General features: G+C 45.9%; 1 protein-coding gene and 1 long non-coding RNA gene across 2 annotated transcripts; both read left to right on the forward strand.

Moving 5' to 3' along the window:
- The first annotated feature begins 480 nt into the window (after positions 1–480).
- ZIC3 (Zic family member 3) lies at positions 481–7,363 on the forward strand. The gene is made up of 3 exons (XM_082207263.1): positions 481–2,717; positions 4,254–4,417; positions 5,783–7,363. The coding sequence occupies exons 1-3, from the start codon at positions 1,529–1,531 to the stop codon at positions 5,966–5,968; spliced, it is 1,539 nt and encodes a 512-aa protein (XP_082063389.1). The 5' UTR covers positions 481–1,528; the 3' UTR covers positions 5,969–7,363.
- A 1,879-nt stretch (positions 7,364–9,242) lies between these two features.
- LOC309523504 lies at positions 9,243–23,701 on the forward strand. Its single transcript, XR_014215420.1, has 3 exons — positions 9,243–9,600; positions 10,490–10,616; positions 21,995–23,701. It is a non-coding gene; the product is annotated as an uncharacterized lncRNA (long non-coding RNA).
- The last annotated feature ends 333 nt before the right edge of the window (positions 23,702–24,034 follow it).

The raw sequence follows: 24,034 nt of genomic DNA on the forward strand, positions 1-24,034 counted from the left end.
CTCTTTCTTGTCGTTGCTCTGATTATGATCATCATTATTAAAATCATCTCAGGTTTAAAGAGTCCCCGCTTTGAACGCGGTGCCATCGGGGATAGACCCGCGTCCTTCCTCGTCGGTCTCGCTGCCATGCCTGCCCCGAGGCACGAAAATATGGGGAGTTCTGACGTCTTTGGAAGCATCTTGCCCTGTCTTTTAAGTTTTTCATCTCTGTAAGTTCATCTCTCCCCCCACCCCCACTCCGGTTTTCCTCCCCTCTTTTTCTTTAAAGACTTTTCTTGTTATTATTTTATTTTATTTTTCAAGAGAAGTGTGTTGCTACAGTGCTTTCGAGGAATTGTTACAGAAAACAAACGGAAATGGTGAGGGCTGAAGGGAAGCAAAGGGAGTCCTATAAGGGGCAAATGCGCATGGTGGGGGCAATGCAGGGACAGCTTCAAAGGATTTGGAATTTTCTTCCTAAATATTAACGGCGCAGCGGTTGATGGAATCGGACTATACACGCAGAGCGTCATCCTTTCTCCCCCTCCCTTTCTGCTTTGGGCTGGGTAAGAATGATGCACAAGTAATTTGCCCCTAAACCCAGGACCATCATCTCCACCCCCAAGCCCTCTTCTCTGCTCCCCCGCAAAAGCCCCCCGTTGCATCTCCAGTAAACAAAACATTTGGGGGTTGGCGGACACCCTTTAACCTTACCTGCGCCTCACTAAACCCAGCCGGACCAATCAGAGCGCAGGGCTTAAACGCAGCTGCCATATTCAATGTTAAACGCTGTCAATCAGGCGGGTTTGGTCCAATGGGCAGGCCAGCTGGGGGTCAGGTGACGGCTAGCCAGGCGGTTCCCCATTGGCTGGCAGGGAAGCTGCCTCTCGGAGTTGGGTATTCTCCCTCTCAGCGTCCCTCGCCCTTCCTCTCCCTCTCTTTTTTCTTTCTCCCCCCCTCTCCATATGTGTTAGGAAGGGAGGAGCGCCTGACTTTAGCCAGTGCAAGGACGTCGCTCAGTTGGAGTGGAGGGCGCCCTCCTGGAAGGCAGGAGGGGAAAGAGGCAGCGGGGATCCCCCCAGGGGTTGTGTGTGCGAGTCTGTGGGGGGGACAGAGGGGGTGCCTCCGTTCGTAGCCCTTTAGGGCTAGTGGGTGGGGTTTGGGGGGACTGTTTTTTTGGGGAGCGGGTGTTGTCCAGTTGTTGTTTTCTCTACCCCCTCTCTTCTTCTCTCCAACCCCCCACCCACTTATTTGTGAAAGGTTTGGAGCGCGTGTGAATGCGGGATTCGTGGGGCTGGCGCGCGAGCCCTCCTGCCTGTCTCTCCATTGTGTGGGGCTGAGCTAGTAGTGGGGAGGGGAGAGAGAGAAGGGGGAGATCGAAAGCTTTGGAGAGCTCGTGTTGTTGTTATTTGGAAGTTGGGGAGGGGGGCAGAAAAGGGGGCGAAAAGGAGACGCGGGAGGAGATCGCCGTCGTGGGGCCGCCTCGTCCTCTTCATCTTCCCCGCGGTTCCTCTTCCTTCTGCTTCTGCTGCATCTCTCAAGGCGGACTATGACCATGTTGTTAGACGGCGGGCCTCAGTTCCCCGCGCTGGGAGTCGGGGGCTTCGGAGCGCCGTGCCACCACCCGCACGACATGGCGAACCGCGATGCCGCTGCCGCCGCCGCCGCTGCGGCCATGGGGCTCAACCACCCCTTCGGGGACTCGTCCTTTAAAATAAGTCCAGCGCCCCACGAGCTGGCGTCGGGACAAGGCTCTGCTTTCACGCCGCAAGCGTCAGGCTACCCGCACCATCACCATCACCGCCACCCTCCGCACCCGCCTCACCCTCACCACGCCGGCCAGGTGCCTTCCTCTTACGCCGCCGCAGCCGCCGCGGCCGCTTTCAACTCCACGCGGGACTTTCTCTTCCGCAACCGCGGGGGATCCGCGCTCGGGGATTCCCCCGCCGGCGGCGGCGGTGGCGGAGGAGGGGGATCCGCGGCTGCGGCTGCAGCTCAGCACGGCCTCTTCGGCGGCAATGCGCCCAGCGGGCTCCACGCTCCTCCGGGCATCCCGGACAGCCCTGGCGGCTACTTGCTGTTCCCGAGTTTGCACGATCAGAACCCCAGCCACACCTCCCCGACCGGGCACGTGGAGAACGGGCAGATGCACCTGGGCTTGCGGGGGGACTTTTTCGGGAGGCCGGAGACGTACCGAGGAGTCTCCAGCCCCCGCGCGGACCCTTATGGGGGCCCGGCTCAGTTCCACAACTACAGCCCCATGAATGTGAACATGGGGGGCATGAACGTGGCGGCCGCCGCCGCCGCGGCTCACCACCGTCACCACCACCACGGCGCGGGAGCCTTTTTCCGCTACATGCGGCAGCCCATCAAACAGGAGCTCTCCTGCAAATGGATCGAGGAGCTGTCGCAGCCTGCGGCTCCTCCGCATCAGCAACAGCAGCCTCACCAGCCGCCGCTGAGCCGACCCAAAAAGAGCTGCGACCGGACTTTCAGCACCATGCACGAACTCGTAACCCACGTCACCATGGAGCACGTCGGAGGCCCCGAGCAGAACAACCACATCTGCTACTGGGAGGAATGTCCCCGCGAGGGCAAGTCCTTCAAAGCGAAATACAAACTCGTCAACCACATCCGCGTGCACACCGGCGAGAAGCCCTTCCCGTGTCCCTTTCCCGGCTGCGGGAAGATCTTCGCCAGGTCGGAGAACCTCAAGATCCACAAGAGGACGCACACAGGTAAGGCGAGGCACACCCTTGGCACACCACCCTTGGACATGCACATATGTATGTATATATATGTGTGTGTGTGTGTGTGTGTGTGTGTGTGTATATATATATATATATATATATATATATATATGTATATATCCAACAATATATACCCACCAATACAGTTGTATGCATCTATCTATCCAGCAATAATCCTGAGCAGAAGAGCAACAGAACTAAAATTCCAGATTCTTATTTTTAATATTTTTGGATTTGTTCTGGGTAGAGATTTTTTTAAAAAAAGCAGAGCGCGCCAAAAGGTTGCTCTGTGGCTCTGGAGGTCCGAAGGTTCAGGGCTTGGGGAAGGTGGGGTAGAAATAATCTGAAACTATATAAAACGAGTGGTTTGCTTTTGCCTATTTGTGTTTAGGCGTTTAAAATACTCTTTTCACCCCCACGCGGTGAAAGTCAGTTTCACGGAGGTTCCTTGCCGATTTCAAACGAGAAGAGAAATAATTCCTGACTGATTTTTTTTTAAACTTTCCTTTTACTTCTGAAGATGATATTTCCGAAGCTTTCTTTTCATCTGCAATTCTTTAGCCACCCCTGTACACTCCCCCCCTGCACTCGTCCCTCTCATGGAGTTCTCTCCCTCTGGATGTAATGCGAGGGAAACAAAAATCATTGGAGCTGTGTGTGTGTTGCTTTTTGCGAGAAAGAGAAAGAGACTGAGCTCTCCTCAGACATCCTGTTGAGGAAACCATACAAATGCTAATGCAATCTAATTTTCGGTTACTTCCGCTCTCGTCCGCTCTCTTAATGCCTTGATTGGCACATCTTCTAATTAAATCACTGATACTTTTTGTCCAAAGCATTCTTTTTTTAAAAAAAAAAGCATGGAAAAAAGAGAAATAAACGGTTCTGTTCTCTACAAAAAAACTAGCGTAGAATTAGACGGAAACAGCAATCCAACACACATTATTGCCTTCTTGAGTACATCTTATAAAACTGTCTGGATCTCCACAATTTATCTTCAGGGGAGTTTTCTTCTCCGCTTTCTCTCTCTCTCCTCCCCTCCTTTTCTTCCTGCCCCAAATAATCTAAGCAACCAATTCTCAACTCATTTTTAACAGTCAGCTTAAGGAAAGCCCGTAGCATTTCAAAGGCAGAAATTAAAAGCTACAAAAGGGCCCTTTAATTGAACTGCAAAGTTTCAAAACTCTGTTGTCTCAGAACTGTCTGGTGTCCCTTCACCAGCCCAGAGCCCTTGGCTCCTCCTTGCTCTCTCCTACTTTAAAAAAAATTAAAATTCAGAAACCTGTCTGTGTACAAAGAGCGAGAGAGTTCAGGCAGAGGAGCAGCAGGGAGCCCAAAAGCTGCAAAGAAAAAGAAGAAAGTTTTGCTGTAGGCAGAAAAGGTGTGCTTATGTGTGATAAGAGAGAAAGGGAGTGGGGAATTAGTGGGAAAAGCCTAAACCATTTTGTACCCCCATCCTACTACTGTATCTCTTCTTTACGAAACAAGTGGCCCGATCTCTGGTTATTTATTATTTTTTACTTGCAGGAGAGAAGCCCTTTAAGTGTGAGTTTGAAGGCTGTGACCGGCGTTTTGCAAACAGCAGCGACCGAAAGAAGCACATGCACGTCCACACATCAGACAAGCCATACATCTGCAAAGTCTGCGACAAGTCCTACACCCACCCCAGCTCCTTAAGGAAGCACATGAAGGTAAAGGATTCCTCCTGGGGACCTTGCTTTTGCCATGGCTCCCTTAATTTGGTGAGATCTGACTACCCTCTTCCCCCGCTCTCATGTAGTGTGTGGGCATATAGAGTGAAGGTTTACAGACACATCTGTATTTCTGTTTCTGTTTCTATAGATATAAATAAAAGCCACGTGTGTGTGGTTTATAGTTATATATGCTTATCAATTTATCAATTATTTATTAATTTATTAATTTGTGTGTTTGAGAGCATCTGTAATATTCCTGAATGCATACCTATTTATATTATACATGTGTACAAAATACATAATATGGCTCTATAGTTATTTATGTTTGCCCATCTGCTTATGTAATTAGAACTATATATGCACGTGCCTTCATGTGCATTTATATTATGTATGTAATTAATTACACATGTATCAATCTATATAGTTATACATGTATGTATATTTTATGCATAATCCTATGCCCATATGCTGATTTTGTGTGTCTGGACATATACACCCATGGAGTGTTTTTCTGTGTGTATAAACTTCCAGTTTGATACATTTCCATATTGAAAAAACCCCTGGCTATTCTGCTGGTGAAAAAGTAGAAGGCTCTTCCCTGGGCTTTCAAGTAATGATTTTCTCAGTGAGATGGAAATAATAGGAATTGCGCATGCTGTTTTAAAATTTTTATTTTTTATTTTGTAATTTTCAAAAGGCTTTGGCTTGGCCAGAGAGGGGGCCGTCTTGCACAAGGAGCAGTTTGTCTCAATTGCCTGGTTTGTTCTCCCTTGTTAAATAACATTTCATCATGTATAGTTGCTAAGCTTCCAATCCTGGTTTATGAATGAGTAAATTTGGCCGCTGAGTTTGTGAGAGTGTGGGGGGTTGGAACGGAGTGCAGAGTCATCTGATATCCATCCACACATATTTAAAATATTAAATGCATATACATATATAATCTGCTCCTGAAATATAAAATCTTTTTAAAAAATCACTTATAGCGAACAGTAGTGCTTGAAGCCACTAGGTATAAAACAGTGCTCTGATTTCCAGTATAGTGTGCTGATCTAATAATGTGCTAATAATGTTTCTGTTTTTATAGAAGGTGTTGTTGTTGGGGATTTCTTCCAGAATTTACCCTTTCCATCCCATATTTAATTATGGGACCAGCTTGGCAGGTTGGCCATATTTTCCACTTATCCAGTAATTTTCTAAAAATAAACAAATAGGTAGATAATGAATTTTGTGTGTGTGTATATATACACACACACTGATTGGCGGCTCACTGTAAATCAACTCTCCCCTTCTGTCCCCTGGCAAAAAAGAAGAGACTTCCTTGCTCTTGGACTTGTACCAATTGTCTCTGCCTTCTTTTTTCAGGTCCATGAGAGCCAAGGGTCGGAATCCTCTCCGGCGGCTAGTTCTGGCTACGAGTCCTCCACCCCGCCAGCCGTTGTGGCTGCCAGCAGCAAGGACTCCAGCAAACCACCACCAGCAGCTGTTCAGACCGCCAACCCCAGCCACAACCAAGAACTGCCCCCCAACTTTAATGAGTGGTATGTCTGATGAGGACAAATTCAACTCCTCTCCTCCCCCACAAAATCAACAACAACAACAAAACCCAGACTAACCAGACTGTACCAAAAGCATTCCTGTTGACATCAAAGGACGCCGGATTCATCTTTGGCCTGTCATTGGAGTTTGCAGGACAAAAAATAAAAAATAAAATAAAATAAAAATGAAGGAGGAACAACTACAGTAGCAGCAGCAGCAGCAACAACAAACAAGTGGTGGCAAGGGTGTGATTTTTTTTTTAACCCTATCCAAAAGCCAGAGGCTGGACTTTGTCTCTATTTTTCTCAGGATTTTTCTGCATTGATGGTTATTTCTTTTTTTTCTTTTTTTAAATCCCCCTTCCAACTCACCTTTCAATACCACTCCCTTTATTTCCCAACATTCTTGCCTTTTGTAAATATATACTTCCAATAGATATATACCCACTCCTTTTTGGGGTGGGATGTTGAAAAACAACGAACTGACTTTTACACTTTATGATTTAACTTCCAATAGATATATACCCCCTCCTCTCTTTCTCTCTCTCTTTTTTTTGGAGGGGTTGGATTTTGAAAAACAGAAAACTGACTTTTCCCCTTGGCCTTAGTTGTGATTATTAAAAATAATAAGAAAAAACAACAACCACAGTCTTAAAACTTGCCAAAGTCCTGTATTGTCTTGAAATCTTTCTTTCTCTCTCTATCTCTGTCTTTCTGTCTCTTTTTCTCCTACCTTTTTCTCACTCTCTAAAACATTACACTTGTGAATGTATTTCATCTGATTTGAGAATGGGCCAGGGGTGTTCTTCAGTATGTTTTTCAGGAGGGGGAAATGTAATCTTAATTTCACTCAGCTCATGGCGGTTTAGTATAAACAGTTGCCTTTTTGTAATAACTTTTTTTTTGTAAATACATATCCATGATGCCATATTTATCAATTGTAATTTAATTATTGAGAGAAGTGCCGGAAACGGAAACATATTTATGAGGAAAAAAACAAAACAAAAACCCCACAAAAAAGAAGAAATTTTGTTTTCTAACAAACAAACAAAATCCAGACAAACTCTGTACAGCTTTTTGGTTATATAACTGCTTTAGCATTAAAAGTTTATTGTTTTGGAAATAACACAGTAGAATCCATTTCTTTCCAATGTTCTCCTTCTATCTTTCCCCTCCCTCAACCCTTTTTCAAAATTTCTGCCTTTTTTTGGGGGGGGGGGACTCACAGCTGCAAAAAGCAAATCTAAAAAGAAGCAAGGGGTGTGTCTTCCATTTTGTAAAATGCTTCCCAATTTGCTAGATCTCATCACCTCACTTCCAATTTTCCTTTATTTATGTGAAATGCTGACCACCCCTGCCTCCCTTCCACCCCTGCTTGAAAGGTTTATGGTGTTTGGTTCTTTCGCACCACGGGTCGGAGGGAAGAAAGAGGGGTGTGAGAAAGAGGGGTGTGTGTGTGTGTGTGTGTGTGTGTGTCTCTCCCCGCTCCCACCCCTGTTTAGATGATGACCTGCCTGTCCTCACTGCAAATGTCTTATAATGGTTTCTTGGAATCTCCTCCACCACACATGGGGTTCACAATTCACTTAGTGGCCTGGACATCTTGAACTTCAAACGAAGAAGGGAGGAGCTAGAGGCTCTAAATCTGCCTTGACAGACACATGTAAACACCAAAAGGTAAACGGAATTAGTTTTCTGAATTATGGGTGCCTATGGGAAATATGCTTTATGTGTGTCTTTGGTGAATGTGAACAAAAATACACTCCCAAATTAATTTCACAGTCCCATATTAATATTCTGCCTGCCTGCCTGCCTATCTAGGTAGTTTTCATGTCTTATTCTGTGTCCTAAACTAAATTAACAGGAAGCAAGGCTCTTTAATTTTTCAGTGGGACTTACTCTCAAGTTGGTAATGGTTGATGTGGTTCTCTATTAACTGAGCACAGAATGTGAATTATTGTTTCTTTTTTTAAAAAAAAATATGTTGCACTTTGAAGCATTCCATTATTATACAGCATTGTAAAGAATATTGATAATAAAAGCTAAAATGTCATAGAAGGGGAAGTGGGGGCTATGCATGGCTGCATCTATAGTTGGCAGCTATATTGTGAGTGTGTGCGTGTGTAGGGGGTTGAGGAAAATGTGCGCAAAAAAATTAGGGCCTCTTTGTAGTACAGTATTTCTATTGATTTATTGCTAAATACACTTGGTGGAAAGGGTCTCACTAGGTGTCTTCCATCTGTTGGTTGGTCACATATAATCCATGTTCATCTGGGCTTTAGGTCATGTTCCTCTAGCGTTGTGATATCAGAAATATGTGTACTGAAAATGCATGGTAGCATTGATGCCTAAATAATCAGTCAAGAGGACTTGCACCTGGCTTCAACTCCCCCCCCCTTTGAATATAAGGTATCCAGGAAACAACCACATGGTATCCAGGAAACAAACACATGGATTTTGAGAAAGGGATTTTGTTGTTTTGGAGGTAGAAAATTTACAAAGAAGCTAGTACTAATTAGAAGCCTCTTGATTTTAGCCCGTTGAGGATTCTTGGGAGTCAAATGAATGAAATTGGCTTGTAGGCTAATTTTCTGGCTCAATTGATCTCAGTTGGTCATTGCAGTCTCCGGGAGGCCTCTCGCTTGCGCTGAAAGTTTTTCAAAAAACTTTTCTCCGAGTTTCAAAAGCTAGCCCCGCTGGCTGCCAGAGACCAGGCCTGCAATTTTATTTTATTTTTAAACCCGCAAATCTCCCGACCACGCATTAAATCGGATTTCCTTGCCGGCAATGCTTTTTTTTTTTAAACACAAATAAACAAACCATTCGCGCTTTTGTATAGCCGGATCCAGCCCTAGGGGGGAAACCGAAGCGGTTTTGCACAGAAACCTGAGGGCACGTGGGGAATCCGTGGCTACACAGAATACAATAAGGGACTCAATTCTGGACTGCTTTGGTGAACTAGAGTCTTAATGATTTTAGCGTTGGCTTTTACTCGCTGGGAACCGTCGGAACAAACAAACCGAATCAAGGCCGCTTCGGATTAAACGACCAGGCTTTTTTTCTTTTCTTTGAAAGGAGGTGTGTGTGTGTGAATATCCTGGCGGAATATCCTGGAATATTCCGATTCCAAAGGCGTTCGTGTGTAGAGACAAGAGCCGTTGAGTCTAGGGAATACAGTAATCTGCTTCCAAGGCTGTTCTCTTGAAGGCGTGGGGGGGGGGGGAGGAGAGAGAGGGAGGTGATCGGGAGGGCGAGAATAGACCCTCCCTCCCTCCCTCCCTCCCAGCCACTTTGGCTGTTTTCCCCCCTGCTCCAGGCAACGGTGGTGTTTGGATGCTTCTCACGGGGAAGGGTGTGTGTGTTAGTTCAGTCAAAGGAGGGGAAGATTGTTAATAAGGATGGGGAGACTAGGCTTCCCACCCTGACCCGCCACCTTCGCAGAGGCAACTCAGAACGTTACGTCCACCCACTCTTCCCGCCCCCACAACACACGCTTCACTTTGCGGACCCAGTTGGCTTGGGGGTAGGTTGCCTCCAGCGGCCCCTGTACCTCAGTCTGAACTTGGCAATGAGGAAAACCTCCTGGCCTGCTCAGCCAAAGGCCCCTTCCGCAGTTCAAGCCCTCGGCCAGGCAAGGGAGATGGGGTGAGGAATAATTATGGAGCAGCTTTTATTTTTGTTCAGTGACAGCCTAATAATCAGAATCTTTACTCAGAAGTCCGTCTTGCAGTGCAGAATGGGGCCTACTCTCTAGTCAGTTAATTGATTGGATTTATTTATTTCCATACACCCCACCTGCTTGCTGCTCTCCCCTTCCTCGTTTTTCAATCCTCACAACAACCCAGCCAGGTAGGGTTCCAAATGGGGGGGGGGCTGCCCCAAGGTCACCCTGAATGCTTCATGGCTGACCTGGCACCTGAACCCTGGTCTCCACCCAGACACTACATTGGTAGTAAGGCAGGGTTTCCTTCCTATGTACTTATCTCTTGAGTAGGCAGGCATGGGCTTGTGATGTGAGGCTGCAATCCAAGTCCTATGGAATACAGTAGTGCTTGATTCCGAGTAGAAATGCCTAGCATTGCGCTGCAACACTTTTGTACTGAGCATGTTGGCTCAGAGATAAGTCCCCGTCCATCCAACTCAATGGGGCTTGCTCCTTGGGAATGGCTTTACCCTGCAACCAGTATGTTTGGAAGTGTGGCCATGCTGAGCTGAGGAGGCACCACTAAAGCCAGTGGGACTTCTGAGTAAATGTAGGTACTAGGCAGCAAGTGGCATCACTGTGGCCTTTTGTAGTGAAGTTTCACAGGCTGGATCTACAGAGGATGCAGACAGAGAGATTGGAAGTTTGCCTCTTTGAAATGGAGAATTTTGCCCTTTTAATCTTTTCTTTGCAATTTATTTCTCTCATTCCCCATTTGTTTAAGCACATACATAAAATATGTAATTATTTTTTTATTAGTATATAATATATTTTTTTCTGCAGCATTTCTTTGCGGGCTTGCTGTGAAAGTATTTCCTTTGCTATGTGCAGAACAGACCAGGAGGAAATCACTCCCTGTGGACCTGATCACAATGTAGGATTTTTAAAATTATTATTACTACCAGTTTTGCAGTTCAGGAAGTAACTCTGCATTTGGATAAGGGAAAATCTTAAAAAGGTGAGACTTTTTGTGAACATAGCCTCCCTGGAGGATTTTTTTTCCTGGGGGAGGAATTGGCTATAAAATTGCTGACTGGTTGCAGTGGACGGTCTGTTAATCTGAATCCCATGATATGGAACCCTTCCTCCACCTATTTATTGTTTAGGATTATCATTATGGTTTTATTTTCTGCTTTCTGACATTTCACACAAAGAAATCAGATATTTAATTCAGGGATGAGGAACCTGTGGCCCTCCAGGTATTTGTTGGACTACAACTCCCATAATCCCTGACCATTGGCCACACTGGCAGGGACTGATGGGATTTAGAGTCCAACAACATCTGGAATATTGGTTTATTTCAAAAAATCAGGGTGGTTCTGAGCATAATGATATAGAAGTTAGTCTCACTAATTTAAGTGGGACTTACTTTCATGTCAGCATTCATAGCATTTGCAACTCAATAGACTACAATTCTGTACCCAAATCCCTGACAGTAAGAGCTTTGCAACACAGTAAGACATACTTTTGAGTAGACATGTAGAGAGGATTACACTTTAAGCACCTGTGTGCAATTCTTCAGCTAAAAATCAGTGGGATTTAGAAAGGCATCACTTTGGATAGAGTGGGCCTGATATTATAAATAAGAAAACACTGTGTATGTTTTGTCATTGATGTACAATTATTTTTGACAGTCTACTGTTACATTATTATGTCTCGTTGTTAATATTTCCTGTTCTTAAATATGGCCATAGCAACAATGTAGATGTTTAAGGGTTACTGTCAACAACGCTCTTGGGGTTACTGGATAAAATGCTAGCCAATGTATAATCCAATGCATGTTTACTCAGAAGCACACACCCAACTTTTCAATGGGGTTTACTCACAAGAGTGCAGCCTTTATTTCAATAGATCTGAACTGCACCACTTTTCTCATGAAAGCTGGTTTACTTATTAGTTTGGTGCGTTCTGTGGCCTGTGGGCATGCTCTTGTATATCTCCCCATCCCTCATTTCCTTCACCATCCCCAGGTGATTGTTGCATGGCCAGAAATCTGCATGAGGAGACTAGTACTTGAGTCTCTTCCTTTGGATTCCTTTGTGTTGCAAGTGGGGATGAGGCACTTGGATGGATGGTGCAATATGCAGAGTCCAGGCAAAGGTGCTACTGATACTTGCCTGTCTCTGTGAACGAGATTTTCCGGCTCATCCATGTTTGTGTTCCATTCTGGAGGTTGAGACCTTGCTCAGGAAGTAGAGAAATATGAAGTGATGGGAAAATTAAAGGTGGAAAGGGTCTCCCCCCCCCATACCACATTCCTCCTAAATTCTTTGACGGTTCCATGAAAAATTGGCTTGGTGGGGGCTATAAAATTGGTGTACGGGAGCAAGAGAGTACTCTTTCATATTTGAATGTTGAAAAAATATTTCTGTGTGTGTTGGAAGCTTTACAGCAAGGCTTAGGTTGCAATCCTATTCTCACTTACCTAGGAGTAAGTCCCACTGAGCTCTGTGTGATTTATTTCTAAGTAAACATGCCTAGGTTTGCACTGGACAAGATCTGCTCTTAGGTATGTCCAATGTTAACAGTACAACCTTATGGATGCCTTACTAGGTGTAATCTATGTAGCCTGCTCCCAGGTAATTATGTGTATGATATAGGACTGTAGCCTAAATTGCCAGGGCAGATATATTAAAGAATTCCAGTGCATTTTGAAAGTATGTTTCTGTGGTGTAGCTTTTTCTTAAATATCTTGTATTAGTGCAATATTCCAATCCCAGGTCAGATATCCTTTATTTAATTTAGCAAAGGGCTATGGCATTTGGCATGCACATCTGGTGCACCCTGTTCATTCTTTGTGTGTTAAGATCCACAATAAGCATATATATCAATGCTATAAGGATTGTCATTTATTGAACAGTCGATTGTCCAAACGTGTAGGTATTCCTTAGCAATAGTCTGAAATAGATGGAATAATCCCTCCTTCATTGATGGCCTTTGTATGGGTATGCAATAGAGTAAGAGAAATACACACATAACTAAATTTATCTGATCCCAGAACAATACCACTAGCACTCTTGTCTCTCTGTAGCCCTGAATCAGAAAAGTCAGAAGTCAGTCCCACTGAGTTAAATGGGACTTTACTCTCTGCCTGGTGGACCTGAATTGGACAGCAGCCTTAGCAGCCTGGCCTGGCCTATTTATGTTTACTCAGAGAGAAAGCTCTGCATTTCGATTCCATGCATTGAAGTAAGTGTGCCTCTGGCCACTTACTCAGAAGTATATCCCATCAAACGAAGTGGTGCTTATTTCCTAGGAAACACAGAATTGGGCATTTTTTGCAAAGAGGATTGTGATTTTAAAGTGCAATGGATCACATACTTTAATGTGGAAGTAAGCTCAGTTGAAATCCATGGGATGTAGCTCTCTCTTGTGCTGGCTCTAGTGGATGGTGGTGGTTGTCCAAAGCCTCAGGTTGGGGGAGGCTAAGATATAGGCTGCCAGCCTCACCCACCTGTCTTTGTGCATGTTTATACTTGCAAAGGTGCCTCGCTAAATTGCATGGTGCACACCTTAACTTCGGCCCAAAATGAGATTGCATCTATCTTCTTAGCAGCTGCCACGGAGGAGAAACCAGCTCAACCTAGCTATTGTGCCTTTCGCAGTACAGAAACCAGTAAGGAAGGTTTTTCACAGCATGGTGAGAGAAACAGGATCCCTTGGGAATATTGGTCCCTTGAGCTGCTTTTAAAGATGCAGCTGCAGGTCCTGCTGAAAAAGCTGGCAACCCTATCACTACCCCTACACCTGCCCTTTGCCATTAGTGGCTGCCTGGATTGGCTTGTATTTTCATTCCACTACAAGTTGCTTTCAGGATTCTGCTAAGACAGCTTATTTATAGATAGACAAGGGCTTAAAAGCCATGGGCACCCAATATAACTCACCTCTCTCCTGCACGCAACAGGAAAATACCATAGCTGGACACACAGAGAGAGGCATCGCCAGCAACCCCTTCCTCCATAAATCTGCAGTTTCTTCCCATTTTGCCCTGCTTAAGTCACTGATGATTAGAAATATGGCAATGGTTTTGAGAGCCAACAACTTTATTTGTTTAATACAGCAAAAATTTAACCAGAGGAGACTGATTCAGAATTCCAACTTGCAGACTACATTGCCAGGAGTGTGTCTGTGTGTGGAAGAGAGAAGCCCCCCCCCCCCAGCTCTGTCCCCTTTAAAAGCAATTTTCAAAGGCTCAGTTTTGGTGTCCTAGGTCATCATAAGTACACGAAGCTGCTTACTGTGGAGAGAGATTGCTGGGTCTTGCAAAGTCTCAAGCCAAATGGCGGAAGATTTTTCGGGGGGGGGATACCCTGTGGAGTGCGGCGCAGGAGAGAGAGAGGGGGGGGGAGTTGTTGTGGTTGCTGTCTATGGCCTCCCCAAAGCAGCTGCTCTCTCTTTTTTGGCAGAGAGCCAGGAGAAAGCAGCAGGAGCCAGACCGATCAGCAACGCTGTGGGAAGCGGGTTGACCGAGGGGGGACCTTCTGGATGCATTTTGTGGAACTCTATGCCAGGCATCTTAATTTCAGCCAGAAAATCAGGATTCAGCCCTAGAATCATAATCATACAAAGCGACCGTTGGTAGGAGTGAGCATTTTAAGAAAGGAACAGAGCTGAGAATGCATAAATGCCCATTGATTTCAATGCCTATTGCTGGGTTGGGGCTGCTGCCTTGGAGCATGTGCAAAGTTTCTGAACAATTTGAAGCCTCCACTTGGCTAGAATTGAAGGGCTTCTGTTAGACAAAGGCAGAGGTGGACAATCCTTTTCTCAGACTGAGGTCTGCATTTCCTTGTGGGCAACTGTTCTGGGTGCTTCATGCCAGGAGTGAGCAGGGCCAGAGAGTGAGAAAGGTGGGTGGAGAACTGCATGATGGAGTTTTGTAGACCAGGATTTGTCTGTTCCAGACAATATACAACAGCTATATTTGAGAGTGCATTGCTATGCGGAACACTGAACTAATATCTGAATTGGAGAGCTGCTCTGTGTGGTTTTATGGAAATGCATGTGCCTTTCTCAAGGTTTTGTGTCTCTTGGGGCACCCAGTGGCGGAGGAAAGAGGGTGGAGCCCGCCCCAGGTGTCATCACTGAGGGAGTGTGTGTGACAAAATAAGGTGGTTTTTTTTTCTTTTTTAAATGGGCTCATGAAACTTTTCAGGAGTGACGTGGTGGCTTAGGAGTCAGCAAGTTCCACGCTGCCTGAAATGGCAGCATGGGACTTGTGTCTGCTTACTGCCTCTCCCTCAGCCGGGCGGAGGCTCTAACTGTGGGAGAGGCTTGCCCCACCTCCATGGGTGCAGGACACGCCCCCTGCACCAGGCACCTGAGCGGCTAGCTACACCACTGGGTGACCTACTCTTTGGGCATATAACACACTGTGATTTGTCTTATTAATGTGTATAAGGTGCAAAATTCAATCACTGGCATTTCCAGATGGGACTGAAGAAGATTACAGCTCTGAAATTCTAGAGCTTTTGGTCAGCATAGACAATACAGAGCTGGAAGGACCTATGGTGTAACTTCTATTCTTCATCCACTATTGATTATCCACAGTGATTATTGACTCCAGATATTAGAGGGCATTTAAGTGAGACATGGTCTGTAGTCCCCACCCCCACTCAGTGAGTCTATCGTTCTTATATTCTGATAAGAACACTCTGCTGGATCAGACCAGAGCCCATCCAGTCCAGCATTCTGTTCTGACAGTAGCCAACCAGACACGTTTTGGAAATCCCACAAACAGAACCTGTGCACAACAGCACTCTCCATATCTGCAGTTCCCAGAAACTAGTATTCAGAGACATACTGCTTCCAATAGTAGAGGGGAAATCATAAACTTCATAGCTAGTAAGACACTGATTTTGCTGTATGCTAAATGAATTTGCCTGATTCTCTTTCAAAACCATCTAAGTTGGTGATTTGGTGGCCTCTTCTGCAAGAGAATTCCATGGTTTTAACTACCGTATTTTTGCTCTATAATACTCACTTTTTCCCTCCTAAAAAGTAAGGGGGAATGTGTGTGCGTCTTATGGAGTGAATGCAGGCTGCACAGCTATCCCAGAAGCCAGAACAGCAAGAGGGATTGCTGCTTTCACTGCACAGTGATCCCTCTTGCTGTTCTGGCTTCTGAGATTCAGAATATTTTTTCTCTTCTTGTTTTCCTCCTCCAAAAACTAGGTGCTTCTTGTGGTCTGGTGCGTCTTATAGAGCGGAAAATACGGAATTTTATCCCCCCCACCCCTGTTCTAAATCTTCCAGCATTCAGCTTCATTGAATGACCCCAAGTTCTAGTATGATGAAAGAGGGTGAGAAACATTTCTCTTTACTGCCATTATTGCAGCTTGTCAGTCAGAGAGCCGAGGAGCAAGCAGGCAGTGGTTTCTACTGCTGCTCTTTCGCACCACCTCTGTTCTTTGTGTCAGAGTGAGAGGTGGGTGAAAAAGCAGGTTGCAGTGGTGAAAAGGATGAGCTGGTCTGGTCCTCACCTGCCTCCTGGCTATGCTGGCTCTGTGGGAGAAGGTTGCAAACTGGCTTTGTTCAAAGGAGGCCAAAGACCAAATTAAGACAAAATGGAAGACATGGCTGTTTTTGTTTCAGCACCCCTGCCTGTCTTCTTAGTGAATGTTGAAGTATGTTTTAATCTGCTATTTGAGATGCAAATTTGCTTTTTAAAATATTCATCTTGGTTCTAGTACAAAGCCAGGGGTAACAGGTTAATTAATCCAGAAGAAAAGAGGACCAGCTTGAGCTAATAAACAACCTTCTTTTTGGGTATCTGTGCAATAGTCCTTCTGATAGAAAATGCTGGGATAGTAGAACAGACCATGTTAATGTTGCTGTTGGCATCTACCTGTCTTGAGATAGTAGCCAATTACGTCACTAAATTAATAATCCCAGCCCAACGTAGGGCTTTTATGCTGGCCCGGTTGAATGTTTTTCCCTCAGCATTTGTCTGGGGAAGATATCAAAACATCCCTAGAAACAAGAGACTCTGCAGATGTTCTATGAATGTCCCGGACACTGTAGAGCATATTCTCTTTCATTGCCCATTGTACAGTACGCTCCGTCAACGCGTGCTGTCCCCTCTTTTGGGTGGCCTGGAACCCCAGCAAGGTGAATGTGTGGGATTCTGCCTATCCGACGTTGACCAAAGGGTAACGGCGGGGGTAGCTGAGTTTTTGGTAGCAGCCCTCCAAGGAGCAGGTTAACAAGGAAAACCACTGACTCTATATGTATATATATATATGTATGTAGCCAACTGCTGCCTTTTTATATATATTTCAAGTCACCTACATGTTATTTTCTCTTTTATGGTTTTATTTGTACAATGCCTAATAAAGGTTTGATTTCAGAGATAGATACCCCTATGGGGATGACGCCAAACTGCTGTGTTTACAGCACCGAAGTGACCACCCCAGGGTGCAAGCCTGGGCAGTATGTATGGAGGTCCTGGATTGCCCAAATGACAATACCCTCCTCTTGATGTGGTCCAAAGGAAAGCAGAGCAAGATGTTTGGCATCAGCTTGGTTGCAGGAGTTGCTGGAAGGAGGCATACAAGGTGCCATTCAACCATCCTAGGGACTCCACTTTGGATTTGTGTAGGGTTTACTCCTGAGCCTTTTCTTCTCCCAAAAATGTCCCACAAGGCAAGGGAGATTTAGGGTCAAAATTTTCCTTCTCCTAGATGGGCTTCCTTCCCATCCACAGTGGACAAACTACCCCAGAAGGAGCATAATGCGCCCCCACCAAAGGTACTAGTCCTTCCCTAATACCTCATATACCCCAATATTACAATGTTAATGTAAACTGGTATAAATGGCACATCTACAGCACAGTCCTAGACTATACATGGCTGTAAGTCCCATTAAGTTCCGCGAGGCTTACTTCTAGGTAAAGGGTATTCAAGTATCTATCTCCATAATGTGAATGCTGGTAACTAATTTGAATGAAGAAGATTTTTACATTACTGTATTGTGATGTTTCACTCTTGGCATTGGACTGGTTTTCATCCAGTCCACTGGCATCCAAATAAACAGAGTACAAGCAATATCTAGCTTGTAAACCCAAAGTGGATCTTGCTTGCTTTTTCCCCTCCAAAGCAACCCCCCACCGACTTTTCTGAGAGGGGTGCAGCTGAAGAACCTAGTTAGTAATTCTTGCTTTGGTTATTTTGAACAAACGCATTTTAATCCGAGGCAAATTATAACTGTTGCTCTTGCAATAGAATAGCACGTGTTGCTTGGAGTAAAAGGCATTTTATAATCCTTTTGGAATTAGGATGATCAGCTGACTTCATGAAATCCTAGGAAGTAATTTACATATATGTGGACATATGACTGGGTTACTATTAGGTTCAAATATAAGCTGGATGCAGCATATTAGCTCAGGATTGCTTTACCCTAAAAAGTGACATGCTATTTGTGGTGGAATCTATCCATTTCCATTAACCTTTAGGTTTAGGAAAAAACTTTCAAGTTTCTCTTCTGCCAGAATGATGGCAAGAGAACTGTACTGAATACATAATTTGTCTACACTGAAATCTATTGGTTCTGAATTTTGATTTCCTTACTTATAAAAAAAATCCACCACCCTCTAGAAATGCTCAGCAACTTGCACTGAACCAGCCTTCTCCAATCACATGATTTGGACTACACCTCCCAAAACCTTCAGCCAGTACCGCTTGATGGTCAGGAATGAAAGAAGTTGCAGTCCAAAGCATTTGGAAGGTAGCAGGTTGGGGGAGGCTGTGCTAAGCTAAATAATTGAGGATAAGGCCATCAGTGACTACGATGGGCAGGAGGCAGCAATGCTTCTGAAAGCCTATTGCTGGAAACTATAGGACAGCAGAGTTCTCTAGGGCTCGGGTCCTGCTTGCATGTTTCCCAGAGGCATCTGGTTGGCCACTGTGAGAAAAGGAGGCAGGACTAGAAGGACCATTGGCCTGACCCAGTGGTAGGCTTTTCTTAATGTTCTAACCACTCATCTCCAGCAGAGCTGTATGATTGATTGTTTGCTCCACACGAAGGCCCCGTCTGCACCACACATTTAAAATACAATGATGCCATTTTAACAGCACCCTGGGAAATGTAGTTTAAGATCACCAAGCAGTGTCGGAAGACCCCTATTCCCCTCAAAGAGCTTCACTTCCCAGAGTGACTTAGCAGTCAGTCCCTCTTCCCAGGGAATTCTGGGAACTGTAGCTCTGTGAGAGGCACGGGGCTTTCCTAACAACTCTCTCTTAAACTATAATTCCCAGGATTCTTTAAAGCAGTTTAAAGCAGTATAATGATGCTTTAAATGCGGAGCTATTTTAAACCCATTATGAGCCTTAGCATTCACCCTCTCTTTTTAGCAGGACTTATTTCTGTGTCAAGCATTTTTTTTTATTGTTTTAGGGTTGAAGCCTAGCTCTCAGTGGTGCTGCGTCCTTTGCCGGCTCCGAGGGCACGGCACGGAGAGTGAGCAAAATCTGCTGCACCAGCTCAGCCCAGCCCTGGCTGCCGCTGCCGCTGCCACTAGGTGGGCATGGGACACGGAGGGTTCATAGGGCTGCAATGCACCACCTGCTTGCCCGCACAGTGGGGAGCCTGGCTGGCTGATGCGGCCCTTGGAGAGTGCACCCCCCCAATGCTGGCTAGGTGGCCATTCAGCAAGTGGGCCAGGGGTGTGGCGGCCAGGCTTGGCTATGGGGCCCAGAGGCCCCTGGCAGCAGGCAGGGTGGAAGAGGGATCCCTACATGGGGACCAGTGGCGTAGCGTGGGGGGTGCCAAGGGTGCCGGCCACACCGGGCGCAACATCTGGGGGGGGCCGTGAGTCCAGAGGGAAGGGACAAGTTCCTTCCTCCACCGGGCTCCCCGCAGCCACCGCCAGCCTTGCGCCCTAGCGCGCGCGCGCCCGCCCCCTGCCGCCGCTGCGGCTGCGCTCCACTCACTGCTCGCAGGAGGAGCAGCCGCTGCAGCAGCGCCGACGCCGCCACCGACGCCTGGCCGGGCACGGGCAGCCTCCGCACCCCGACGCGCCACCGGGCCTCGCCGCGCCCTGCGCTCCCCAAAAACCTCCGAGAGGAAGCCGGTGGGCGGGCGAGGCCCGGCTAAGCCTCTCGCCAGCGGGTTAAGAGGCTTTCGGTTTCGTCAGCAAGTTTGGCGGGCTTGCTCACGAGTAAATGAGTGGTGGATCATCCCCCTAAGGGGGGGTGTGTGTGCTAAAGAAAGGCTTCCGGTTTAAGTTCTTTGTTACGCTGAATGTTTATCTTTTAAAGATACATAGTAATAATAAAAATAAATGAGAAAAACGAAAGGCGCTGGATTTTGCTGTGCATGGTGCCCTTTGGGAACTGGCAAGGTGGGTTTTGAAGCTACTGCTGCAGAGTGGCGTAGCGTGGGGGTGCAGGGGGGCCTGGCCGCACCGGCCGCACTGGCCGCACTGGCCGCAACATCTGGGGGTTAGGGTTAGGGGGCGCAAATCCACTGGTTAGAGGGCGCAAATTACTTGCCTTGCCCCGGGTGCTGACAACCCACGCTACGCCGCTGATGGGGACGCCTGGTTTGTGGCCCCTCAAAATCGTATGCCTGGGCTATGGCCCTCCTGGACCCCTCACTACGCCCCTGCTAGGTCTACAATCTGTGCTTGTCACCTGAAGCCATTCTGTAGGTCCCCATTCCCCGAGAGGTTTGGAGGGTGGCAACACAACCTTTTTCCATGGTGGCTCACTGTTTGTGGAATGCTGTCCCCAGAGAGGCTCGCCTGGCGCCACCATTACATGCCTTTAGGCACCAGGAAAAAACACTTCTCTTAAACCAGGACTTTGGCCATTAAATAATTTATGGCCTGTTAAAGGTGTGTGTGTGTGTGTGTGTGAGAGAGAGAGAGAGAGAGAGAGAGAGAGAAAGAGAAACAGAGAGAGAGAGGAGAAGGGACTGTTATTATGATTATTTTATCATCATGTTGTCTATTATTATGCTTTGTATTGTTTTTTTATTGTCATGCTCCGTAAAACATGTTCTTAATGTTGTACACCGTCTTGAGATCTTTGGGCGGTATATAAACTGAATAAATAAACTAAATAAATAAATAAATAAGTGTACTGTTTTTAACTTTTATGCAGTTACATCCTCCCTCTCCCACATAAAACAACCTTCAAATAATATTTTTACAATGTCTAAGCAGGAAGGTTGCCAAAAGCTGATGCTCCCATGTATGCAATAGACTAACCAGTTGGCAACTGGGTTCTCTCCAGTTGTTTTAGACTGCACTTCCCATAAGCCTGGGTGCTGGATGGGGTTGATGGGAGTTGGAGTTTGATAATAACTATTATTATCAAAAATAATAGTTGGAGGGGACCGAACTGGAGAAAGATATAATTGATGGTTTGCTTTCTCAACTCTTGATGACTTGCAGCAGAATAGCTGATCTTACTCTGTTGAAAAGGATGATATCATGAGATATGAGAGGGTCTAGGGTGGCACCTAGACTGTGGGATGCTCTTTGGGGACAGAGTTTCCACATTCCTTTTCCCTTGAATTTAATTTATTTTTATTATTATTATTTGAATTTGTTAGTCGCTTTATCTTGCCTAGGGCAATCCAAAGCAACAACCAACCAACCAACCAACCAACCAACCAACCAACCAGAAAGCCCCCCCCCATAGATACATCAAAACAAAGGGGGGGGGGGAAAGAAACACATTAAAAACATCCCACCCTCTTCTAGAAGGCGGCAGATGTTTTCTGGGAGGCTAGCACTCACTTATTTTTTAATGAAAACTTTGAATTTCACCATGCCAAATTGGTGTGTGTTTGAGAAGATTTCCCCCTTTTCAGCTTTGTGACCGTTTTCTGCTTCACTTTATCCTGATTCCACTTTGCTTGAACTTCAGGCTGTGTATGCATGCGTCATCAGGGCTGGCTCAAGACAATTTGCTGCCCAAGGCAAAGGACAAGACAGCACCCTCCCTCAAGGTATATGAAGCTGCCCCACGTTGCCTCACTGTAGGGCCAATCCTATGCACCATACATTCCTCCAAAGAATCCTGGGAATATTAGTTTACCCCTCAGTGTTCCAATTCCCAGAACTCTTAACTTTCTATAGTTCCCAGGGGTTACCTTAGCAGAAATCTCCTTGCCACAGCTTCTACCCAATGAGGTTGAATCCAACCAAGTTCTACTCATAGTAGACCCATTGACTTTAGGTCTGTGTCCTTTTATTTTAGATGGTCTTGTCCTTGAATTTTAGATGGTCCTACTCCTGTCCTCTGGTGCTACGGAGAACACTTTTTTCTGTGACAATCCTTTTGATATTTGATGACCACCATAATCTCTTTCTCTTCTTCTTTTCTCCAGGGTAAACATACACAGCTCTTTCAACTGCTCCTCATAGGACCTGGTTTCCAGATTCCTCACTATCCTGGTCATTCTCCTCTGGACATGCTTCAGGTTGTCAATCTCCTTCCTAAATCATGGTGACTGGAAGTGAGACAGAATACTGCCAATGCACCCCAATCAAATTCAAATGCAGCAAAAATGAGTTATAAGGACAAAAGAGGAGCCCATCTAACCTGGCAGCCTGATCTCACAGTGGCCAACCAGATGTCTTGATGGGAAGAACCTGCAAGTAGGACCTGAGTGCAACAGCACTGTTTCCTACTGCAGTTTCTAGCAAACAGTATTCCCTGTTCACTTTCTCCAGGCCATGTATGTACACTTCTGTCATATCTTGCCACCTGGTGAGATATAGGGAAGGCATAAACCTGAACTTCAGTATGGTGATAGGCAGGCAGCTTAGGAATCTGCCTTCAACCAGGGCAGACTGCCTTCCTGCTCTGTCCAATACTGTTTGCTTTGAATAATGACAGCAGCTCTCCAGGGTTCCATGCAGAGAGGGAGCCATCTCCATTACCTGCTAACAGAATATTTTGGCTGGGGATGCCAGGGAATGAATCTGAGACCTTCTTCATGAAAAGCATGTGTTCCAGCCCCAATCTACAATCTCTGTCACAAGAATGGGGTGTCTCAGGAGCTCTGCACATTTTTTTTTAGTATTTGCCTTTGTGGTCCTGATGGCAGAAAGTCTAGCCCTATGGAAGGAGAAGGGCCCGTCTCATTAGGCAGAGAGGGGTGCAATACAAGGACTTAGGGCAGGGGTCAGCAATCTAAGGCCCCTGGGCCACAAGCGGCCCACGGGGGTCATTTAACTGGCCCATGAGCCACCCCGAACCGAGCCGCCTGCTCAGCGAGTCTCCGCGCACTGCGCTAAACCAGCACAGAGACTCACTTTTGCAGCACCGGAATTCACATCTGTGCAGACACAGATGCCAGAAATTGCAGGTGGGCACGCTCATGTGCACACACAGAGGGATCTCCACTGGAGTTACCGGTATATCTATTTGGCCATTGCTAAGTTGGGATAGGGGAGGGATGAGACAGAAGGTTTCTGTTTACCAGTGACAGAAAGGCTGTGCACCCTAATACACTCCATGCTCCTGATTTGTGGCCCCTGGATCAGGTCTATTGACCCTATGCCAAATCAGAGACCATCCCATCTTCAACATATGTTCAGGAGGGGGTGGAGAAGGAAGGGATTCTACCTCTCCCTCTCCCAGTGGGGGAGGGAAATCTTGTGGACTATTCACTTTAATGTTAAGATTGCTTTATAGATCTGCTTGCCTTCCAAGAAATGAAAATGCTTTTCTAACAGCACAATGCCTTGTTAAATGCACTGAACATCTCTATTGATGTCCCCTACAAAGTCTGAAGTCAAGGCTATGTTGGTGAATGTTTTTATTGTACTGAGATGGACAGGCTGTCTCCCTGCACCTGTCAACAGGTTTGATAATTTTTGGTTCTCAATCTTGACCAATCTTTTTGCATAAAAGCAAAAGCTTCAGTGTTTTGTGTAAGTTGTGCTCTACTGAATGCAAACGACGTAATGAAAAGGCGTACAAGAAATATGACATTTCATAAACACAATTGCCTGAGCATTAAGGAGAGCAAACATGTGGTTTTATGAAGAGAGTTATGAATATTTAAACATGCAAAATGAAACTGTTACTAAGTGTCTGTTTTTCATTATCTTACTGCGAACATTTTCATTTCCAGGAATGTTAATAGCTGTCGGCAGAATGCAGTTATCTTAGTAAGAGAGAGAGAGAGAGAGAGAGAGAGAGAGGGAGAGGGATCTATGAGGAAGATGGAACAAGAGTTTAAAATGCTCACTTTGTGATGATGGCTTTTCAACTACATTCCTCCTGTTGTGTAAAAAGTAGGGTGCTTCTGCTCCCCATCACCTTATCTCTATCTGAAACCTTGCTACTGGGAAATAATGGCTTTGTCAGCAGTGACTGGGCATAATCTGCACACTGGGGGCAAATTGGACACCTGAGC

The sequence above is a fragment of the Podarcis vaucheri genome (assembly GCF_965113315.1).
Source record: "Podarcis vaucheri genome assembly, chromosome: Z".
Classification (NCBI taxonomy): domain Eukaryota; kingdom Metazoa; phylum Chordata; class Lepidosauria; order Squamata; family Lacertidae; genus Podarcis; species Podarcis vaucheri.